Source organism: Bombyx mandarina, chromosome 11 (assembly GCF_030267445.1).
Source record: "Bombyx mandarina strain Sakado chromosome 11, ASM3026744v2".
In the NCBI taxonomy this organism is placed as follows: Eukaryota; Metazoa; Arthropoda; class Insecta; order Lepidoptera; family Bombycidae; genus Bombyx; species Bombyx mandarina.
In genome coordinates, this window is record NC_143218.1 from 8695511 (window position 1) to 8717643 (window position 22133).

Sequence of the window (22133 nt, forward strand, 5' to 3'; positions counted from 1 at the left end):
CAAAGAACAATACTGCATATAACTTCAATTTGTTTAATTAGAAAAAAATTTGAACATATGATATTTATTATTGAAATAAATTTATTAGTTTTACAGATTATTAATTACAAAAACAGTAGATTAGAATATGCTTTCCAACAACAAAAATAATAATCTATGACTTTCATAATGGAAACAAACCATGCCAATTAGTATGTAAAAATACATATTAAAAAATATTGTTTAAAATTTAAAGATGCCACTTGGATAATAAAATCAGCACAATACAATATTAACGTTTAGTGTTTTTGGAAAAATAACTAACTTTTCAACTTCATATTATGGCATTCTATAATTAGGTTTATTTCAATTTTAAATTTAATATTTTAATTAAACTGAGATCTCAAATGATAGACCAATTTTCAAATAGGTTCTTGGTTCTAGGTTTCCTTATGTTGGTAACAGCAGCGTGCTTCAAATATGAATACTGCATATTGTTTTGGTTGAATCTAGTAGTTCCTGTATTTATTATAGAGTTCCCAGTAAGGAGTCACTAGTTAGTTCAATTATCTTTGTAACTAACATTTAGCATTGTGGTCTCTATGTACTTACTTTTTCTCAGTGTAATTAATATTTAATCTGATGTTAAGTAAAATCTCGAGTGTGTATGTTTCACATATCTTCTCTACATTGGTCAAAACACTAAGTGTTTGTCCTCTCATACATTAGTCCTCCGCAGTTTGGTTGAAAATAGTTTTAACACAACAGAAGTTGTAATGTGATATCACTCAATGTGGAGCATGTAACTTGTACACCTTGTGCCTATGATAGCACACTCACCCTCCTCAATTTTTTTTTTTGTATAAGAAATTCACAAAAATATAGCATCTAATAATATGTAATTGAAACATTTTGACATTACATTAATCCACTATAATTAATAAAATGCTATTACTATCATTTCAATTCAAATACAAAAAAAAACTTCAATACATTTATAGAAACTTATACTATTATTCATCAAACAAAATTTGTAATAATTCACTGATAACTTTAACATTTACACTATTTCCAAGAAGCCTATAACATTGTTTCCTTGTAACAGTTGTAGGAAAACTATACTCACTAGGAAATGACATTAACCGCAAGATTTCTTTAGACGTAAAGAACCTAAGTTTAAGCTTTTTTAAGGTTTGCAGAAATTCATCACTACCTACTTCGAAATAATTAGCCAATTTTAAATACTTCTGTACTATGTCGTAACTTGTTTCAGTGAACACAGAGCCTGTTCCTTCTACATAATGTGTGTATGCTTTAGTAAAACAACATGACCTGTTAGAATCTGCATAACAAATGTCAAATATATTTGCTTTCCTTAACATCTTGTCTGGCACCAAGTAATCATCAGGCACATTATTTTCAATAATATCCTTAAGGCAATGAGGTTTTGCAAAGGTTTTTGGAAGACATGTAATCTGCAAGTATAAAATAATATTAATAGGAAAAGAGATGTACCATTTCTGTGCAAACTAAATATTTTTGAGAAAGTGTTATAATGCTTTTAAACTGATTTTTGGTTTCTCATAGGCATCAAACTCTGTGAAATTCTAAAATAATTTGTGACTGTTGTTAATAAATTATAATCTACCTTGGTAACCTGAAGCAAGCTAGCTGATGCTCTGAGGCACAGATAATGCTTATAAGGTCCCTCATTTCCTTATATAAAAGCCATTTAAAACAGGTTGTGGAGAACAGCCAATACACTATCACCTCAAGCAAGACATGATTTATAATGGTGATTTGCATACATCCTATTTGTTGTTTACTATATAAATAGTAAGATTATTATTTTTTAAATTATATTTCAGAATTTATATTAATAAGTAAGGGTTAACTTACAAGCTCATCTTTTCTTTTAAAGTTCCATGTATTATTCCTTTTAGCTATACAATAATACCTCAATCTTGAATTAGGCACTCCAACACTTACAGGACTCAACATAAACTCTTGATAGACAAATCCACAGTAAGTCAACTTTTCAACAAATAAGTTTCGAACAGTAGAACATTCAAACCCTTTAACATTTTCCATTAAAATATATTGAAGGGTATTTAATTTGTCTAATATATCTATGAAATATAAAAATGAGTTGGTTCTTGGATCATTTTCATCCAAATTTTTTCCATTGCGAGTAAAAGGCTGGCAAGGTGGTGACATGAGAACTGTGTCAATTTTATACTTTTCTATTTCTATCGGTGTTAAAGATTGTATATTTTTGGTGAATAATAGTGTCTCAGGAAAGTTGTACTTGTAAACGTCATTTGCGACGGTGTTTATATCTATAGCGGCCACAACTTTTCCTTTGATTGTGCTTTCTGAAACAATATGTTAATTACTAATTGATACTTAACTACTTAAAGATAATAATATTAAAATGAATTTCACGCAAATAGTTTGCCGTCCATACCATTCCAGGCACAATGCATGCCACCAATACCGCTGTAAAGTTCTAATATTCTGTGTTCCATTTTTTCCTCCATCGTTGAGCTTACATTTACAAAAAAAAATCATATCACAGTGAGATGATGAAGCACTAGAAACAATACAAAATACAATTATGTGTAGAATCTATGATACAGACACATGTTTCAGTTTGATTATAAGTAGGTAGGTACCATAGACCTATAGATTTCATACTTCAGTTTTTTTCGTAGGTAGGTACGGTAGGTACCTACCGTTTTTTTAAGTGATTTTATGACCTAGTAACTAAGACTTTTAAGTCATGTCTTATTTTAGTTTATATTCTTAATTTTATGAAAAATGAAAATGTGGAGTGAAATGAAATGAAGATGATTAATTTGAGACATTAATCAACTGGGATGAAATGAAATGAAATGAGATGATATGGGATGAAATATATGATATAATTTAAAGTTCTTGGTAGCACAGAGTCCAATCTTTAAATCGCAGAGTGCAGGCAGTTACGAAATAATATACTAACACACTTTTATATATTAGTATTAGTTACGTCGATGTTTTAGAATATATTATCGAAATCACAGTTTTCTTATTTTTATTGTACTTCACGAAGTGTCAGACATTTTTTTTTTTTCACTTAATCTTATTACACCTCTTGTCACTTCTTTCTATGTATATGTTTTTGATAAGGAGTTTCTATATCCATTAACTCCAACAATATAATCTTAGTAAAATGGTGGTCATTTACTGAGACTTTTACAGTGGATTTTTTTAATGAATTTGAGAAGCTACATCTTGCCTTGTTTCAATTTCATTTTTTTGATCTATGATTAAGAAGAATAAAAATAGGCTTTGGAATAATTACTAAAAAAGTTTTACATTAAAATGGTTTCGATTTTTCATCGAATTACCATTGTCCATCTATGTTAATGTCATTATGTTTATTAGAGTTGTGCAAATTGAGAATGAAAAAAAAAATTAGTCCATAGATAATAAACTTATATTCACAATATCATAGGTGAATGAAGTTAGCCCCTCAAAAAAAATTTTCTTTCCTATTTTCTACTTATTTTCTATTAATTCGTTTGTTCATCATTTGTTCTTGATTGTTCACTGTTAATAATTGTTTGTTCTGTATTTATTTATTTTAAAAAAATTATTAAAAATATATGTACAAGTTAGCCCCTCGATTGCAATTTTTTATATTTTTTCGTCCTTAATGACTCGTAAATATTCATTTTCGATTGTTCTTATATAAAACACGTTTGTTCTCTTTCGAAATTACTCGTTTTTTGTTTAATTTACTATTTGTATTAGTTGATTAAATGTATGCAAAATATGTGTACTGCGCATGCGTCAACTATAATGCCTAAACTTTCTACACGGTTTTAATCGTGAAAAAAAAAACAAATATAAATCCTGAAGGAGCAATTAATTGGTATACAGTTTATACCAGGTGGGCTGTGAGCTCGTCCACCCACCTAAGCAATAAAAAAAAAAAAATAAAAAAAAAAATAAAAAAGTGTGTGTGTCCGCTCCGACGCACGACTGGAGTTTACTGGATATAAAAAATTAAACGAAACAATACGAGAAATAGTTCTATATTACGACAACACGATACACTACAGATTATTAACAAATTAACGAGACACAAAACAAACGACTAACAAATATATGAAAATACAATAATGAGAGAAACGCGCGATCAGTACGAGGCTTTGTGGCGGACTGCCGGCGCAGCAGCCCGGCGTCACCTGCGATAACGCGGCCGCGCGTTGGCTCCTGATTGGCGCGCGCACGCATCACGCAATCAGGAGCCAATCAGGCGCATAACGCATTTCGTGTGACATGCTAGTACGATTTTGATTGGCGCGCGCACGCATCACGCAATCAGGAGCCAATCAGGCGCATAACGCATTTCGTGTGACATGCTAGTACGATTTTGGTCCCCATAATTTTCATACCCCGGGCCTATATATGTAAATCGATTCTAAAGGAGTAAACTCCAAAAAAAAAAAAAATGAAATAATGTACATTGGCGTAAAGTTAGACCAAATACATTTTTTCCATCCTCCTACCTATCGTTATGAATCTCTAATATATTAAGTGTATAATCTATGGTTATGAAGGTATAAAAAAGATAGGGAGTCCACATAGTAATATAAACAAATAAGTAAATAATATGCTCATTATTTATTTTTCAAGAGATAATGTAGGTATACATTATAATAACTTTTTTACACAGTCGAAATTATATTCCTAACATTAGTAAAATAACATTTTAATAATTTTTTTATAGGTTATGTATTGAAAGTGTTGGAAAATTATTTCATGTTTTAGCTGGAAAACGACATTGAGAATTATATGCAATACAAGATAATGGGCTCCATCAAATGAATTCGAATGAAACCAAATTGTTTACCATCCAAATTCGATTGTCGGGCAGATAGAATACGAAAATTCACTCAAAGTGAACCTCGGCCTACATTTGTGAAACGGCAAAGACTCACTATTGTCAAAGTGATTGAAGAGACGACTAAAAATGAGATGTGTTATATTATTATACCTTTGCCATCTTGTAGTCAAGGTAGGTGTAACTGTCAATAATTAGTAACACTCACAGATCTCATAATCAAATAACAATATCAGAAAAAAGGAGAATAGTTAGTTAGTTAGTGGAAGTAGTCAAAATGGGCAAGTGGACCTCAGTTCCTATTACATAAGGTACTAGGAAGTTTGTGATAATGAAAATTTATTACAGTGTAATATCACTTACTTACTTTAACAGTGAAGAAAACATTGTGATGAAACCTGCACACCTAAATGTTCTTAGGATTTTCTAAGTGTGTAATCCATCAACCAGCACTAGGCCAGCGTGGTGGACTAAGGCCTAAAAAGCCTCTCAATGGAGGCCAGTGTCCAGCAAGGGGATATATTATATGGGCTGATGATGATGACTAGGAAGTTACATACTACTACTACTACAGTACACATATAATCCTATATATTTACAAACTATAAGTTTGTTGGGTACCTAGAAATTGCTAACATTATTTCATATTTCCAGATGTCCAGCCACTTGAAAATAGGTGTAGTAATGACAAAGCTATCCAAGTAGCTCCAGCAGAGGAACACAAAGGCAAGGCAAGTGTGTATTGCCACATCACCCCTTAATATATCTGAAGCAAGTACAAGTAAACAATCAGAACCAGCAAAAAGAAAACTGTTGTTCCTGAGGACAAATTTGACAGTGATGAGTCAAATGCACCAGCAACAGAAGGATCAACAGTTGACTATGAGTTATAGAAGAAGATTAATTAATATTTATTTAAATTAATATTAATGAATATTAATTTTAATTATCGTGCAAATTTTGTGGTCAAAACATATATGTGTATTTTATAAATAAATATTCATTCTCAGTATTAATGTTGTTTTAATCTTCGATTGAAAAATTGGTTCATATTTTCGAATAACATAAACACGTGACTTTAAGCATAAACATATTTTTTAGGTAAATACTTTATTTAGCTTTGCTGGATTTATCCAAGATTTCGACATACCAAAATTTCACACAGGAAAGACAGAGATAGATAGCTATCTGATTGAATACCCTTGTAGAATTGAGCTTCGAAGAAAGCTCTTTTCTTCTTCTCTTCAAAGTTTATTCTTATTCTTTATTAGAATTTATTCTAGTTTGCACAGCTTCTCTAACCGGCACTGCATGGAATAAATAATCATTACAATTATAAAATATATTTCTGTTTCCATACCACACAATTTTCATAGTTCAAATATTAATTTGGATTGATATGAATTTATTTCGAAATAATTTGTATTAAACATTTGTATTTCCTCAAAATTTCTATTTTTATAATAATAACTGTGACAACCCCATAAATCAAAAAATTAAAAATATTAAAAATAACTTATTTTTAAATAATAGATTAAAAATTATAAACAAACGTATTAAAATATTATATTATGTGTATCATTCTTAAATAATTCAGTAAAGAAATAATTTTCGCATCACCGTATATAATTAATATGAATAATAGGGTATTGCCCACTATGCTAAAAAAAATCATAAATTATGTTTTTTTGATAGATCTACAAAAAAGCAAGTGAGTAATGATATGTTTCCATAAAAAAAATGGAAAAAAAAATTAAAGAAAGATATTATGCACAAGTTCAAATGAATATGTATTATGCTAAAAGTAAAACTTGCTACTTTTGTGTAGCAAACAGCAAATTTGAAAAAAATAATCAGGTCACTATAATTAGTATTGATTTTGATCCCGAGTAAGTTGTACAGTTGTTAGGTAATGTAGTTTCTTTTTGGAAGAATAAAATTTTTTCTAATCTTACACAAAAATGTAATGTTAAATACTTAAAAAAATCTTCATACCTATTTACCTTTTAGGGAGTACAAAATATTGATGTGTACAAAGTGAATGTGATTTAATAAAAATAATATTCCAATTTAAATATGTTTATTTAAAAATTATTCCTAACATACAGGTACAAAGGTTACATATTATTAATCTTTATTCCTTTTCATATATATAAGCCCATATTTAGCACATTTGTGGAAAACAGAATCAAAATAATAATGAGTTGCTAGCCATACAAGACCAGCATAGAAGTCTTATTAAAATCTCTTCAGTAGTTTTTGAATGAAGAGTGAAAATACAAAAATTCCTATTTATAAGTAAGGATTACTTATTTAATTATAGGTACTTAGTTAATTGTAGGTGGCAAACTATCTAAAAACTTTCTATTTTCCACCAAGTTGACATCAATTATCCTTCCTGCATATATATTTATTGCATTGTTTTTTTTTTATACTGTAACAAGGGGTGATATTACATTTGCAATTTCTGGGAGTTTGTTGAAAAATATATTGCTTGCTTGACTTACAGATAGATTGAAATCATCAGCCAATTGAGAGAATGTTCTATTTAATTTTATTCTCATCAAACATAATATTATATTTTGTTCAGAAACATTTGTATGTTTCTCAATCAAGCCTATTATGAAATATAATTCTTGTGGAAGACCAATATATAAACGTGATTTATTTTTCACTTTAGATAAAGTTGTTAACACATTCATTTTTTCAACTTTTTTAGTCTTCTTGAGAGCTATAGTCTGCAGTGCACAAGTCTTTGATGGAGTGGAGATATAGAGAGATAACTCATAGTCAACAGTTGATCCTTCTGTTGCTGGTGCATTTGACTCATCACTGTCAAATTTGTCCTCAGGAAGAACAGTTTTCTTTTTGCTGGTTCTGATTGTTTACTTGTACTTGCTTCAGATATATTAAGGGGTGATGTGGCAATACACACTTGCCTTGCCTTTGTGTTCCTGTGATGGAGCTACTTGGATAGCTTTGTCATTACTACACCTATTTTCAAGTGGCTGGACATCTGGAAATATGAAATAATGTTAGCAATTTCTAGGTACCCAACAAACTTATAGTTTGTAAATATATAGGATTATATGTGTACTGTAGTAGTAGTAGTATGTAACTTCCTAGTCATCATCATCAGCCCATATAATATATCCCCTTGCTGGACACTGGCCTCCACTACCATTGAGAGGGTTTTTAGGCCTTAGTCCACCACGCTGGCCTAGTGCTGGTTGATGGATTACACACTTAGAAAATCCTAAGAACATTTAGGTGTGCAGGTTTCATCACAATGTTTTCTTCACTGTTAAAGTAAGTAAGTGATATTACACTGTAATAAATTTTCATTATCACAAACTTCCTAGTACCTTATGTAATAGGAACTGAGGTCCACTTGCCCATTTTGACTACTTCCACTAACTAACTAACTATTCTCCTTTTTTCTGATATTGTTATTTGATTATGAGATCTGTGAGTGTTACTAATTATTGACAGTTACACCTACCTTGACTACAAGATGGCAAAGGTATAATAATATAACACATCTCATTTTTAGTCGTCTCTTCAATCACTTTGACAATAGTGAGTCTTTGCCGTTTCACAAATGTAGGCCGAGGTTCACTTTGAGTGAATTTTCGTTTTCTATCTGCCCGACAATCGAATTTGGATGGTAAACAATTTGGTTTCATTCGAATTCATTTGATGGAGCCCATTATCTTGTATTGCATATAATTCCCAATGTCGTTTTCCAGCTAAAACATGAAATAATTTTCCAACACTTTCAATACATAACCTATAAAAAAATTATTAAAATGTTATTTTACTAATGTTAGGAATATAATTTCGACTGTGTAAAAAAGTTATTATAATGTATACCTACATTATCTCTTGAAAAATAAATAATGAGCATATTATTTATTTATTTGTTTATATTACTATGTGGACTCCCTATCTTTTTTATACCTTCATAACGATAGGTAGGAGGATGGAAAAAATGTATTTGGTCTAACTTTACGCCAATGTACATTATTTCATTTATTTATTTTTAAATTTTTTTTTTTTTTTTTTTTTATTGCTTAGGTGGGTGGCCGAGCTCACAGCCCACCTGGTATAAACTGTATACCAATTAATTGCTCCTTCAGGATTTATATTTGTTTTTTTTTTCACGATTAAAACCGTGTAGAAAGTTTAGGCATTATAGTTGACGCATGCGCAGTACTGACTGAGTACACATATTTTGTATACATTTAATCTACTAATACAAATAGTAAATTAAACAAAAAACGAGTAATTTCGAAAGGGAACAAACGTGTTTTATATAAGAACAATCGAAAATGAATATTTAAGAGTCATTAAGGACGAAAAAATATAAAAAATTGCAATCGAGGGGCTAACTTGTACATATATTTATAATAATTTTTTTAAAATAAATAAATGCAGAACAAACAATTATTAACAGTGAACAATCAAGAACAAATGATGAACAAACGAATTAATAGAAAATAAGTAGAAAATAAGAAAGAAAAATTTTTTTGAGGGGCTAACTTCATTCACCTCAATATCATTTAGTCCCAATTATTAAGTGTATAATCTATGTCATTTAGTCATGGCGGATTCAATGTTTGGTAAGGACGTGTCGAAAAATATTGAAGGTGACTCGGTTCCGAAAGATCATGTGTATTTGGAAGAAACGTTTTATATACTTTCTAAGAAGAATTCAGTGTTTCGGGTTCGTCTAACATCTAAAGGGCTGTCTTTAACAAAAGAAACTGATGGTAGTTCTAAAGAACAAACTATTTTGTTGCGCGATATTATAGGCAGTAAATGTATGAGAAGCAAAAGACGGCGACACGGAACTAGCTCTTGTGTCTGCAGTTCGTTGGTGGGTCCTCAACAGCTAAAAGTTGTGGAGGAGAACAGTGGCGATCTGGACGAAAATGACATTAGTGCGTATTTGTACATTTACTCATATATTTTGAAACGAAGCCGTCGCAGTTGGAAGAGGGAAAGAACAACAATAACCCTTCGCTTCAGGTCTTTCGATAAATACGAAGATAATAACAGAGAGGCGCAAAAGTGGCGTACAACTATAAAATGCTTGATAGCCGGCCAGCCGATTACGTATGTGCCACCGCTCAACGATAAGAAAATACTTATACTTCTCAATCCGAAATCCGGACCTGGGAAGGCTAGAGAATTGTTTCAGACCAAGGTGGCTCCGATATTACAAGAAGCGGAAGTGCCGTATGACCTTCATGTCACTAAATATGCTCAATTTGCCCGCGAATTCGTTCGTACGCGTAATGTTTATGCTTGGCGTACTATTGTGGCGGTGGGTGGAGACGGTGTGTTGTTTGAAATCCTTAATGGTATGTTTGAGCGCTTGGATTGGCAACAAGCACTGTCGGAGATTCCTCTCGCCATCATCCCCTGTGGGTCAGGAAATGGATTGGCACGAACTATTTGCCACCTCTACAAGTAAGCAAATTAAATCCTGGTTCAGTGACCTTTAGACCTCCTAATATGTAATCGAAATAACTTTGTGTTGCTAATTATTAAATTTATTAGAATGTGTATGCTAAATTTAATCTTTGGTATAAGTGTTTTCACGGCAGTGCTAAGGTCAAACTACATAGCTTGTTATTGTAGCCTTCATAGTTCTTGACCATTGTTTATTTTTAGAAAAAAAAAGTTGTGGTTTTGTAAGAAAGCACTTTATTTTAATTGATGCCCTTTATATTATTTACACGAAATTTATAAATTTTTGACACTTTCCATTATATTCTTCGGTAAAATTAAAAGATCAAACTACATTAAAAAATGAAAAGTCATAAATAACTTAGATTTTATAAATATACTCAATATTGTATTTTACTATGAATTTGTAATTCAGATTATGTGGTTTGAAAATGGCTTACTGTTTATTAACTATAGCTTGATACTAGAGACTTCTCACGTCCAACTGTCACCATTTTTGTCAAACCCGTTGCTTGTGACAAAGGGCTCGGCGAGTACATTAACACACAAACACAGTCCACTGAGTTTCTCAATGGATCTTCTTAGTGGGTCACATTTCCAATCCTGTGGTAGATTCTGCAAGGCACTGCTCTTGCTAGGGCTAGTGTTAACAAAGTTCTCAGGTTAGAGTCTTGTGAGTTCCACCTACTCGCCTGGAGAATCTAGTATGACCCCTCGAGGTTACTAGAATAGGTAGTGAAAAAAAACGTTGTCACAGTGACATTTCTATTATTAAATTCTTTTTAATATAAGCAAATGAAATTAAAGGGTCTTTGTTGTGTAAGCTTAGTGAACATGTGTTAGGTACAGTAGATAGGAACATTTATTAAGAAAAAATGATACCTTTAAACCCTATCATTTTCCCATACAATATATAAGCATCACACCAAAGATTCGAAATTGGGTAAGATTCTTAAATACACACAACTAAATATATCGGTATTTTAACGGGTCCATGCATTCAACAGCATACAACTGGTTTTAATAATTACATAATTGTAGAAAAATGTTTTAAGAAGTTTTAAAACTTCTAAAATATTTCTGCTGACTCAGTAACAAAAAAATTTCTTATTGGTCAAATGAATAAAAAATTTAAGTGAGTAAAAACTTAAGAGAATGTGTTATGGAGTTTTGTAACTTGATTAGTAATCAAGTCTGCTATTATATACTAATCAAATTACACCTTTGAGAGTAGTCCATTAATTACGGAGGCATTTTTGAGATTTTTTCGAAACCACTCTCATTTTGGTGAGATTACCTAAGATTTTCCTAAACTCACGCGAGATTCTTCAAAATTTTATTTTGGCTGTAAACGTTTTGGATTATTGAGAGAAATAAAAAACACAAATTGTTCTATTAGTTTCATTTAAGACTAGCAAAAACTAGTATTTGTGAATATAATACCATAATTTCAAATCACAATCATAAAATTAAATATGGATATTGCGCTGCGACGTTCGTCGAGTCGCACGTGTCGATAGCGCCTTAAACAATCGAACGCTTTTTTTTGCGGCTCTGCGAGGTTCGGATGAATACGACAAACACTATTGTGTCAGATTTGGCCATAGTTTATTCTAGAAATAATTTTTCACGCAATTTCACACCGTTTTCTGCCAGAAAAAAATTTACGTGATATTTGCTAAGACATCCTCCCTAAGTGAGATTTGGAAAGATTTAGCTTGATCCCCTGTCTCCCTAGAACACGTCACGTAATTAATGTAGGCCCCCTTAACAAGAGACAGTGTATTTGAAATTACATTACAAAACAGAAGAGGCAAAAGTTTATTCTTCTGAAGCATACCAAATATTAATTGCGCCATACTTTAAGCATTGCGCTAATTGAATTACGTTAACTTTTGTCAATTGAAATGGAATTCTGCAGTATAATAACGTGAATCTAAGACTGGTGGGGTACAAATCAAATCGACAAAAGTATATACAGCATTCATGGCCTCAGTAATTTTGGTTTGACTAATTTTAAATAAAAGCAAATGAAAAATAAATCGCTTTATTCATACTTCAACCACTTGTTACTGACGTTCAATGTATAGCGAACAAGCAGTAATTAAGAAAAAAACACGTTGGCCTATTAAGTGTTGCGCAAAATTTATCAGTGTAACCTAAATAACTGAGTTGGTTTAGAATTACCTAGTTTCGTTAACATGTTTATTATTGTTATTTGATAAACAAATGCACACGTTTTAAAACCAATCGTACACTGCGAGGAGATTACACAATGCAGGATCCGTTTGTCATGTTTAAAACGAAAGGTTTTTTTTTATAGAGGCGATCATTCTACCGAATTGAGATTTTTGGTGGTTATGCCGCTGTTCAAATCTAAGTATCGTACATACTCAAAAAGTCTACACGAATTTACGTGCAGCTTTCACGAAGAAATAACCGAAACAATAATAAAAATCGAACCTGTAATATTACAAATTTGCGTCGTATAAAGGGGGTAACAGCGTATTCTAAGTTTACACGGGTTGTTACCACCATCCCGTGTATTTTTACTACGAAGCAGTCATGCGTTCCGATTTGAAAGGTCTAGTTCCGGTTTCCTTGCGTGCTGTTCCTGTTATAGAATTCAATTGAAACTTCGATCACATCGGGTAGGAAACCATTTAAACATCGACTGAGCTGTGAGTGAGCTTGTTTACGCGCCTATCCTATAATAATAAAGATTTATAATCACGACATGATTGCACCTGAGAACTACGCCATGAAGTAAAACATGTTTCTCTAATGATCAGTCGCGCCGTGAAGTTGAAAAAAGTTCATTATTTTTCCGTAGAGCGCTTATAATAAAAATATCCTTACTGCAAAATGGTTGCAATATGAAAAGTTCCAGTTCGAAGCAACATGGCTATCATGGCCAAGATGATTACCACTATACCACCACCGCTCCACCGTTTTCGACTTACATCAGGTCGAAATTCAAACGAGAATGCATTTGGTACTAACCCATATTCTCTGGGAGAGTATTCTTTGTGAGAACCGAGAGGCCTGGTGATCGTGGCCTCTACGACCGCCGCCTTTGGCGTCTTGTGGGCGTAGAATAATGAGAGAAATGAGCTTTAGTTCAGAGGCTCGTTGAGCGACAGGGTTTTACTCGGTTCAACTCTGACATTCCCCGCCTACCCTCCAACCATCCTTCTCTCTGACTTCAGCTTCACTTTGCAATTTCAACATAAAATGTATGATATTGATAGATTGCGCCAGAAACAAGGTAAAAAATAATTTCGTAATTGTTGATTAGATTTTATCGTTGACATTAACAACAGGATTGAGGAAAAATAAAATTAATGCACAGAGCGTTCATCACGTGTATTTTATAGCGGGCAAATTGCTTTACATTAATTAATTCACGTATAATAGCCGGCAAACTTCTTGAGCATTTGTTGACGTAGTGGGGGTAAGTTTGCGCATGGTACACTCACGTGCAAAAACATTATTTACTCTGCGTCATAATGCAATTAAATTATTAAAATCAACATATGTATTTATTTATATATTTATTAGAACATCAACAAAAAATATAGGTTAATAATTATAATAATTTAATCTTGGGGTAAAATAGATATTCCTTCTATTAAGTCAAAACTAGAGCTGTTGCCAGGTCTTCGTTCAGTTGAAGCGAAGCTGGTATTTGTAATTTTTTTTCGTTATCATAATCTTGACCATTATCATCATCACTGTTTTCATCACCCGAGTCGCCATCATCGTGATAAGTCGACATAGGGCTCATCGGTGTAGTTTACGACTCGGTCGGTTCGATCTTCTTTTTTGTCTATAATTAATTATTTTTTGAAGATATTCGATTCGTAGTAATCGAATGTTACTTTTTTCAATTACCAGCTTCCGATTATTTTCTGGTTTTTTTTCCATCTGAAGCCTAGCTCTTTCATAATTCGTCGTAAACTTCATTCCGAGCCATTAAAATGTATATCTTCTTTAAAATTTTCGAAGCCTTTCTACGGTACGGAGTTTCGCTGCTTGTTATGTAGTTATTATGATTACATCTTTTTATAACAGATTGAACGAAACTATCCATTCCGGTAACTTTCTTCTTCCCTGATCTTTTCTTACCCGGAGTCCCAAGCACGATGAGCAAGCCAGAGCCTTTAGCTTCGTTAATAATGCACCTAACAGTACTCACTGATGTTTTTGTTGCTTCCGAAGTCTGTTTTACTTTTTCCATAATATCATTCTTCCCCTGTTTTATAATGAAGCAATATACGTCGTACACAATTTTTCTACCCTTTCTTTTGAATCCTACACCAGTTTGTCGCGGCATAGTGTATTTTTTATAAAAAATCAACAAACACTCAACAAATAGCAATGGCAACAAAGTCAACAAGCAATTATAACAAAATATAACTTAACGATTAATAACGATAGACTTTTCACTGTACGCAAGCGTACTTTTGGGAGCAAGCGGAATGCGGAATGCGGTGCGGGACGCAAGGTTCGACTGATCTACCAATAACGCGCTCGATACGATTTCCCCTGCCGTCGCGCCTCACCCTCACCACCAAAGTGATCTAAAATTCGGTTCTGCGCAGTCAAGGTCATTTGCTCACGATGTTTGCCGGTTACTATACGTTTCTTTTTTCTATTTGTATAATATCGTAAACGAAACCCAAAAAACTGTTAAAATATAATTATTTTTTTTTAGAATTAATCTTTGTTCGCAAATAATAGCATATTTGTTTGTATCTTAGTTTTTTTTAAGAAGCAACTCTTCGCTATTTTTTTTCGGGGCGGTATTTCCATAAATTATTTTGATTTTGTTATTTTACAGCCGTCCCCCGAAAGGTTTATGAAACGGAAACAATATATAAAATAAGATTAAAATGTATAGTAATAAAATGAAACTGGAAAAGTGCATTATATACTACACACGATGTGAAATACCGTAGTTCGCATGTAATTTAACAGTTACAAGTCGAAACAAGTAATTTAATTTCTATTAAAATATAAAATATTTTGTGAAAATGTATGTTTTTCGGTTTAGCGTATATGGACATGTGATGCGTAGAGAAGATGCATGTGACTAGATGTATGGAAATGGTAGAGAGGGAAGAGGTCGACCGAAGAAGACATGGATAGAGTGTGTGAATGGAATATGAGAGAGAGAGGGCAGTGAGAGTTGAGATGAGGGCCGATAGAAAAGAATGGAATAAAAAAATTCGCTGTGCCGACCCCACCTAGTGGGATAAGGTGGAGACAAATTGATAAATGGCATGGACAGCTATTTCGTAATATTTTTATTTTTATTTTATTTTTCTGATATGGTTGGACGAGCCCAGAGCCCACCCGGTTTTAAGTGGTTACTGGAGCCCATAGACATCTACAGCGTAAATGCGCCACCTTGAGATATAAGTTCTAAGGTCTGAGTATAGACATTTGCGCTGCTGCTTGTTTATACCTGTTATGATCTACCCACAACGGGGGTTAAGATTATCGGTAGGAGTTTGAGAGTAATCTCTTATCTCTACGATTTCCGAATTTCGTTTAGCCGTGCCGTGGTCTCGAATCATTGAACGAATCAAATATGAAAATGTAAAATCGAGTATGCGTTTTACGTTCTCGAACAAATGGATCTGGACGAGAATAGAAGTGCATTTACAATGCAACCGGGCCACTCAGGTATATCTGCTTGTCTATACGTAATACATGACGTATGTAATTAAACTCCGTGCATAACGCTGAACCGTAATTGTGAAAATTACACAGCGCATTTCAATAATGAGGTAATCATATTAATATTACCTGAATCGTTGATATTCGCTCGAATCTTGAAATCGAAATATTGCTTGATTGTAATAATGAATTCCTTTGGGAGGGAACAGGGACATTTGTTCGGAGGAAATTTAGTCCTTTGTGGATCAACCCGAGATGATTATACTTAAAAAAAAGCGGAAAAAACAGTATTTTAAAATAGTTTTAAATACATACTCTTGTTATGCTTTTATTATTTAATCTTGTGTTTCTTACCGACAGTCGTTCGGGACCACGATAATTGAATTGAAATAGGACCGTAGGAAATAACAAATCCGAGACTAAACTAAAAATAGTTGTATTTTTTTTTATAATGGACGCTGCGGCTATTTAATTTTTTTTTAAAAGAGCCATTTTTACTCGATATATTGTTAGGGTTACCCCAGATGTCAAAATCTGTTAGGTATTTAAAAAGTTATTGTGAAACCAATATATATGTATGTACATGAATTCTGAAAATATTACACTCCTTATTGGAAATTGTTTAAAAAAATGCACTTATGCTTAGTGCAGATGATATACCAGCTAATCATATATAAAAATGAATTGCTGTTCGTTAGTCTCGCGAGAACGGCTGGGCCGATTTGGCTAATTTTGGTCTTAAATTATTTGTGGAAGTCCAGAGAAGGTTTAAAAGGTAAATAAATATAAAAATGATCGGAATTAAATTAAAATAACAATTTTGTTTTTCCTATATTGTGTCCCCCGTCGGACGGATTCCTTTTGTTTGTTTTAAGTTTATTTTATACAAAAGCTTAGGTCTTTTATTTATCGATTGAGGCACTACGAAGTCTGCCGGGTCAGCTAGTGTGAGATATAATACCTACATATTTTAGTGGTTGCACAACGATTTCACTGCCCACTCAATGTTAAGTGTTTACTGGAGCCTATAGATTCCACCACTAATATGCCGCCGACTATCTTCATAAGAGTATGAAGCTTTTATTCATTATTAATATGGGCACAAGGTTCGGCAGTGTCTTACGATGTGGAGTTTATGCTCTCAGATAGCCGTTTAACATCAGTTGAGCCGTGAACTCCTTGCTTTTGACTTTGTATCAATTCGCTTAATAATGCTAACAACTTAAATGTTTGCTTTAATAATTGCGCATCGTAGAAACTACACGTTTAATATAACAGTGATTTTATGTAATTACCTCGTATCGTAACCTTTGAATTCCAGTTTCCAAGTTATTTTCTTGTTTTGTAGTCGATAGAACATTCTTTTGTATCTGTGTTTGTGTTGTTTTGCTTGAAATAAGTAAAACGTTGCCTACGATCTTGGGAACAGATCCTGATATCTTAAGCAACAATTAGACCGTAGACATTTATCTATACATATAAATAAAATTGGTGTGTCTGTTTGTAATATTGAAATAACCGCTTTTTACAACATGCATATGAATGTAATTATATACAGTACATACACCAAAATGATTTTGACGAGACTCACTGATAGGTAGCTGATAATATAAGGAGTAACTTAGGCTACTTTTATGAGACTAGATTCGCCCCGCGGCGTCACCCGCGGGTAACATCGCGGGACTCAGCTATCAATAATAAAATTTAATGTTTCGAAGCGAAGCGAGGGCGGGTCGCTAGTCTACACTAAAACATGAAATCTTATTCAATACAATATAAATGCTATCAATCTTATTAATATATTTATTTCCAGTGAGCCGTACATCACTCAAAATTTAACCGGCATTTCGATGGCTCTAGTTAAGAACAGAATCACTCCGATGGACGTCGTTCGCATAGAAACAAAAACGAAAGTAAGTTAATTCAGCTAGTTTCCTCTTATTTTGTTGTGAAACTTGGTAAGCGGTAATGACGTTTTAGCATTAAAATGCCACGCAACTTAATGCTTAGTAAGATGGATTATTGCGCAGTGATAAATCAGGGCTGCGTTTAATTTCCACTACTGCTATATTATAATATACGAATTACACCAATTTGTTGAAATTCGATGTAATAATGGTGGCCAGTTTCAGTTTACAAAAACGTTTTGTGGTTATGGTATGGTTATTTTTCTGTTACCCCGAACGCCCCCTAGGAGCGGGGACCTCGTAGGAGGTTCGGCCGCCGGCCCGAAAAAAAAGGTTATATTTTAGGGTATCACAACAAGCGCTAAGATGAACTCGGGAACCTATTATTTTACATGTTATAATTAACATTTGGCTAACACGGTATAGCTAACAAATGGGGAAAATAAAATGATTTGGCATGGCAAATGCGAGAATTTAAATATTTTATGTTTTATTAATGTATGATAGGAGAGCTCTTTAGTCAAATAGAAAAAAAAACGGAAACCTTATAGTTTCGTCAAGTTTGAATGTTAGTCATTTTACTCCAATCTCATTGACCATTGGCACTCTATGATTTAATGAAATTTAGTAAACTATAGTAGAATTATTTTGTCGGTGCAGTTTGGGTCATGAAACATAGCCCGGCTAGGGCGGTGAGCATGTTGCGCGGGCGCAACGTCATTATCGATAAAAACAAATAAGTCATCGAAGGCAGGTACACGGCGGCGGGTGGTATACAAAGGATGGTGAGACATTGTTATTTTATGAGTTATTTGTTGTATTTACCTGCAAATTATAGTGCATATGTCGAAGAGAAATGTGTTTTTATGCATTCGCTCTCTATATTTCTTTAGTGACACAATGGCTACTCCTTTGTTTTGTACCAAAACGGCAGAATTTATTCAAAATTATATTTGCACGTGTTATTATCAACAATGTTAATTTTTTTTACTGAAATGAAAATAGATCCCGAAAAGTTACAGTGTTAATTTCTGCCATTCTCGTTAACTTGCTGCGGCGAAATGAGGTGTAGGTGTTCGATTAGTGATTTCTACTTTCATTTTTTCACTAATCCACAAAATGACAAAACTAAATACACTATCGATAACGCTTATCGAAAAAAATAATGCGCATCACTATGCCCGTCCATAAGGCTCGTGAGTGGAAGAGAGAGCGAAATATTCGCTTCACCGCTCCGATTTTTTATGACCCAAACTGCACGGACAAAATAATTCTACTATAGTGTTACTGTGAACTGTACAGTTGTATAATCAAAAGTATAAAATTATAATAGCGATTCCATCCAAACGTGTAACTTTGTAAAAAAAGAATTACTTAAGTACTGAACTTAATTTTTGGAATACCACCGCTATTTGTACCTGGGGTAATTAGCCTGAGCCTGAGCCTACAATAAAATCATTTTTATTACACTATTTTTAATTCAAATTTATTAAAATTTATTTCCTATTTTTTAGTTGGATTTTCTATAAAAGCGTATTTTGTTAGTTTTTTTAAACTATTATGTATTTTTCATCTTTTTGTTGAATTTCAATTTTTTCAATTTTTTTTGTAAATATTGAATTGTCATCGGTCCTTAATAAGTATATCAAATTTCGAGTTAATCCGACGTTTTGAAGGGGTCATAAAACGAGGCGCTTTTTCATTGCATTGTGCTGACACTACAAATAACTTTTCGATTCGTAAATACAGTGTGCGTCTATTATTATATAATGATAAAAATTGTTAAATATGGCATTAACAACTCTAATTTCTTTGACCGCAGATCATGTTTTCCTTTCTATCGGTTGGATGGGGCTTATTATCAGACATCGACATTGAGAGCGAGAGATTACGAGCAATCGGTGGTCAGAGATTTGCGGTGTGGGCAGTTGCGAGATTACTCGGACTGAGGCGGTATCGGGGAGTTATCAGCTACGTTAAAATTAAGGATGTCACTAATCTTCCCAAGCCGAAACAACCGTTGACTCTCAGCCACAGCGTGAGCCAGGATGGGGCACTCGATTCCCCCGACGCGGAAGCGTTTATTGACTGCGATGAAAATTCCGAAGTGTTTAGCAACGCGGTCAACGGGAAGCACCATCAGCGGGTTGATTCGTGGTATTCGGTTAACTCACGGAGAAGCGCATTTTACAGTACGCGTGGTTCGGAATATCATAGCGTCACCAGCGGTGGTTCGGAGATGCGATCGCCGGTACACGCTTGTATGCACGGGCCGGCTTCACATCTGCCCTCGTTAGTATCTCAGCTACCGTCGCATTGGGTCCACGAAGAAGGAGAGTTTGTCATGGTTCACGTAGCGTATCAGCCGTACATTGGAGAAGATTTCTTGTTTGCACCGCGTTCCACGCTCTCCGACGGCGTGATGTGGATGTTGATAATCAAAGCTGGGATTTCTCGATCACAGCTACTCTCATTCCTTCTCGGCATCGGTCAAGGGTCGCATGCGGAAATCAATAATGAATATGTAAAAATGATTCCTGTTAGTGCATTTAGAATAGTACCAGAAGGTTCCAGCGGATATCTCACCGTTGACGGGGAGCTCGTAGAGTACGGACCTATACAAGCAGAGATCTTTCCGAATGTAGTAAATCTTATAGTGCCAGATTTAAAATAACAGGATAAAATAATAGTTGAAGAGTTCTTCTCAAAATGACTGAAGTAGTTGTCTGTACTTTAACCGAGCCTATAAGAGTGCAATAAAGATATATTTTATATATAGATAGTTACATCTTATTGGGAGTTTAAACATTTGGTTGTGTACAACGTAACTTATTATGAATTATATTTATATTAAAATTAAATTAATGAAATGATCATTCCATAGATTTAAACATGGTTTAGTTTAAATAAGTTTATGTAAAAAAAGGTGATATTTGTGAAACAAAATGTTTGAGTAATTGCATATATTTGTAACTAGTCAAGGCTTTTTTTTAACATGTACAATGATTTAGTGCCAAATATACAGCACTCTAAATTTCTACATTTCAATCTTTAAACAGTTTGTTGATTGTTTGCTCAAAGTAGAGTGATTACATGAATTGCTACTTTTACATTTACATTTGGTCTTTTGGCCGAGATCAAAATGTAGTTTTGATGTATAATGCATGTAAATCATTACGAAAATAACCAAAAAGTTCAGTTGGTTTTTGGCTTCAACAAAGAACAAAAAAATATTTTGATAATTATTTATTTGGTTTGTAATGTATAAATTTAAAAAGTATGTGTGTAATAGGTATGTTTCACAGTCAGAAAAAAAAAAATGTTTTCCTTTTTAACTTATCTCCAAAGTAATATTTCCTCATAAATGAGACAAATATTTTGGGTAATTTAATTATACTATTGATAATTATTAGTTACCTTTGCAAAATCTGGTTATGGGTTTAAATAATTACTTATTTTGCTTTACTTTAAGTGCATTTTGGGCTGGGTCTTTTGATGTAACTTAATTAAATTTTTTATGTATTAAGCAGTATTAATTAATATTAACCTAAGTTTTTAATTTAAAAAAATTCTGTGATAATAATTCTGCCATAGTGCCGACGTTGGCTTGCTGATTTAATGTTGGATCCCATATTGGCCTAATTGATGTGATATGTTTTTGTTAGTATGTTATATAATTTACGGAATTGATGTCTACTTCTTGCAATACTTATTACTTATCGAATATATTTATTATATAATGATTTTGTAAAACTATTGTGTAATACTTGCTCTAGTTGATTTTGTTTTATAATATATTTGCAATAATATATTAAGTCTGCTATCCACTAAAACAGAGAGATGTTTTTATAAACAACTAATCAGATATAATTATTTCCGCATTTATACATAGCTCTAATTGGATATAATTAAAACAATAGATCATATATTTTTTAAGCTCATGTGCAGCAGACTAATCTGTGAGGTTTACCTGAATTTCCTTCCCAACCACCAGTTGATTAACACTACAATACAATTTATAACGACATGTCTCCCTTCCATGACTGACTGTACTAAACAAATATTTATCCTCGATAGTTTGAGATGCTACTGTCTGAGTAGCTAGCTCAAACCATCATACTGATGGAAAGTGAGCCTCAAAATTGTTAGAAAACTATTTTTCATTCTTATAGCACAGTTACAGCTAATCATGACAT

General features: G+C 33.0%; 2 protein-coding genes and 1 long non-coding RNA gene across 3 annotated transcripts; 1 reads left to right on the forward strand and 2 right to left on the reverse strand.

The window, feature by feature from the left end:
• Positions 1-19: 19 nt before the first annotated feature.
• Mt2 (tRNA (cytosine(38)-C(5))-methyltransferase) lies at positions 20-2679 on the reverse strand. Its single transcript, XM_028173326.2, has 3 exons — positions 2447-2679; positions 1879-2354; positions 20-1454 (listed from the first exon to the last, which is right to left on the reverse strand). The coding sequence occupies exons 1-3, from the start codon at positions 2517-2519 to the stop codon at positions 993-995; spliced, it is 1011 nt and encodes a 336-aa protein (XP_028029127.2). The 5' UTR covers positions 2520-2679; the 3' UTR covers positions 20-992.
• A 4260-nt stretch (positions 2680-6939) lies between these two features.
• On the reverse strand, positions 6940-8816 carry LOC149502003 (uncharacterized). Its single transcript, XR_016323903.1, has 2 exons — positions 8373-8816; positions 6940-7886 (listed from the first exon to the last, which is right to left on the reverse strand). It is a non-coding gene; the product is annotated as an uncharacterized LOC149502003 (long non-coding RNA).
• A 639-nt stretch (positions 8817-9455) lies between these two features.
• On the forward strand, positions 9456-21770 carry LOC114242193 (sphingosine kinase 1). Its single transcript, XM_089730865.1, has 3 exons — positions 9456-10345; positions 17844-17943; positions 19760-21770. Exons 1-3 carry the CDS (start codon positions 9474-9476, stop codon positions 20609-20611), a joined length of 1824 nt encoding a protein of 607 aa, XP_089586991.1. The 5' UTR covers positions 9456-9473; the 3' UTR covers positions 20612-21770.
• The last annotated feature ends 363 nt before the right edge of the window (positions 21771-22133 follow it).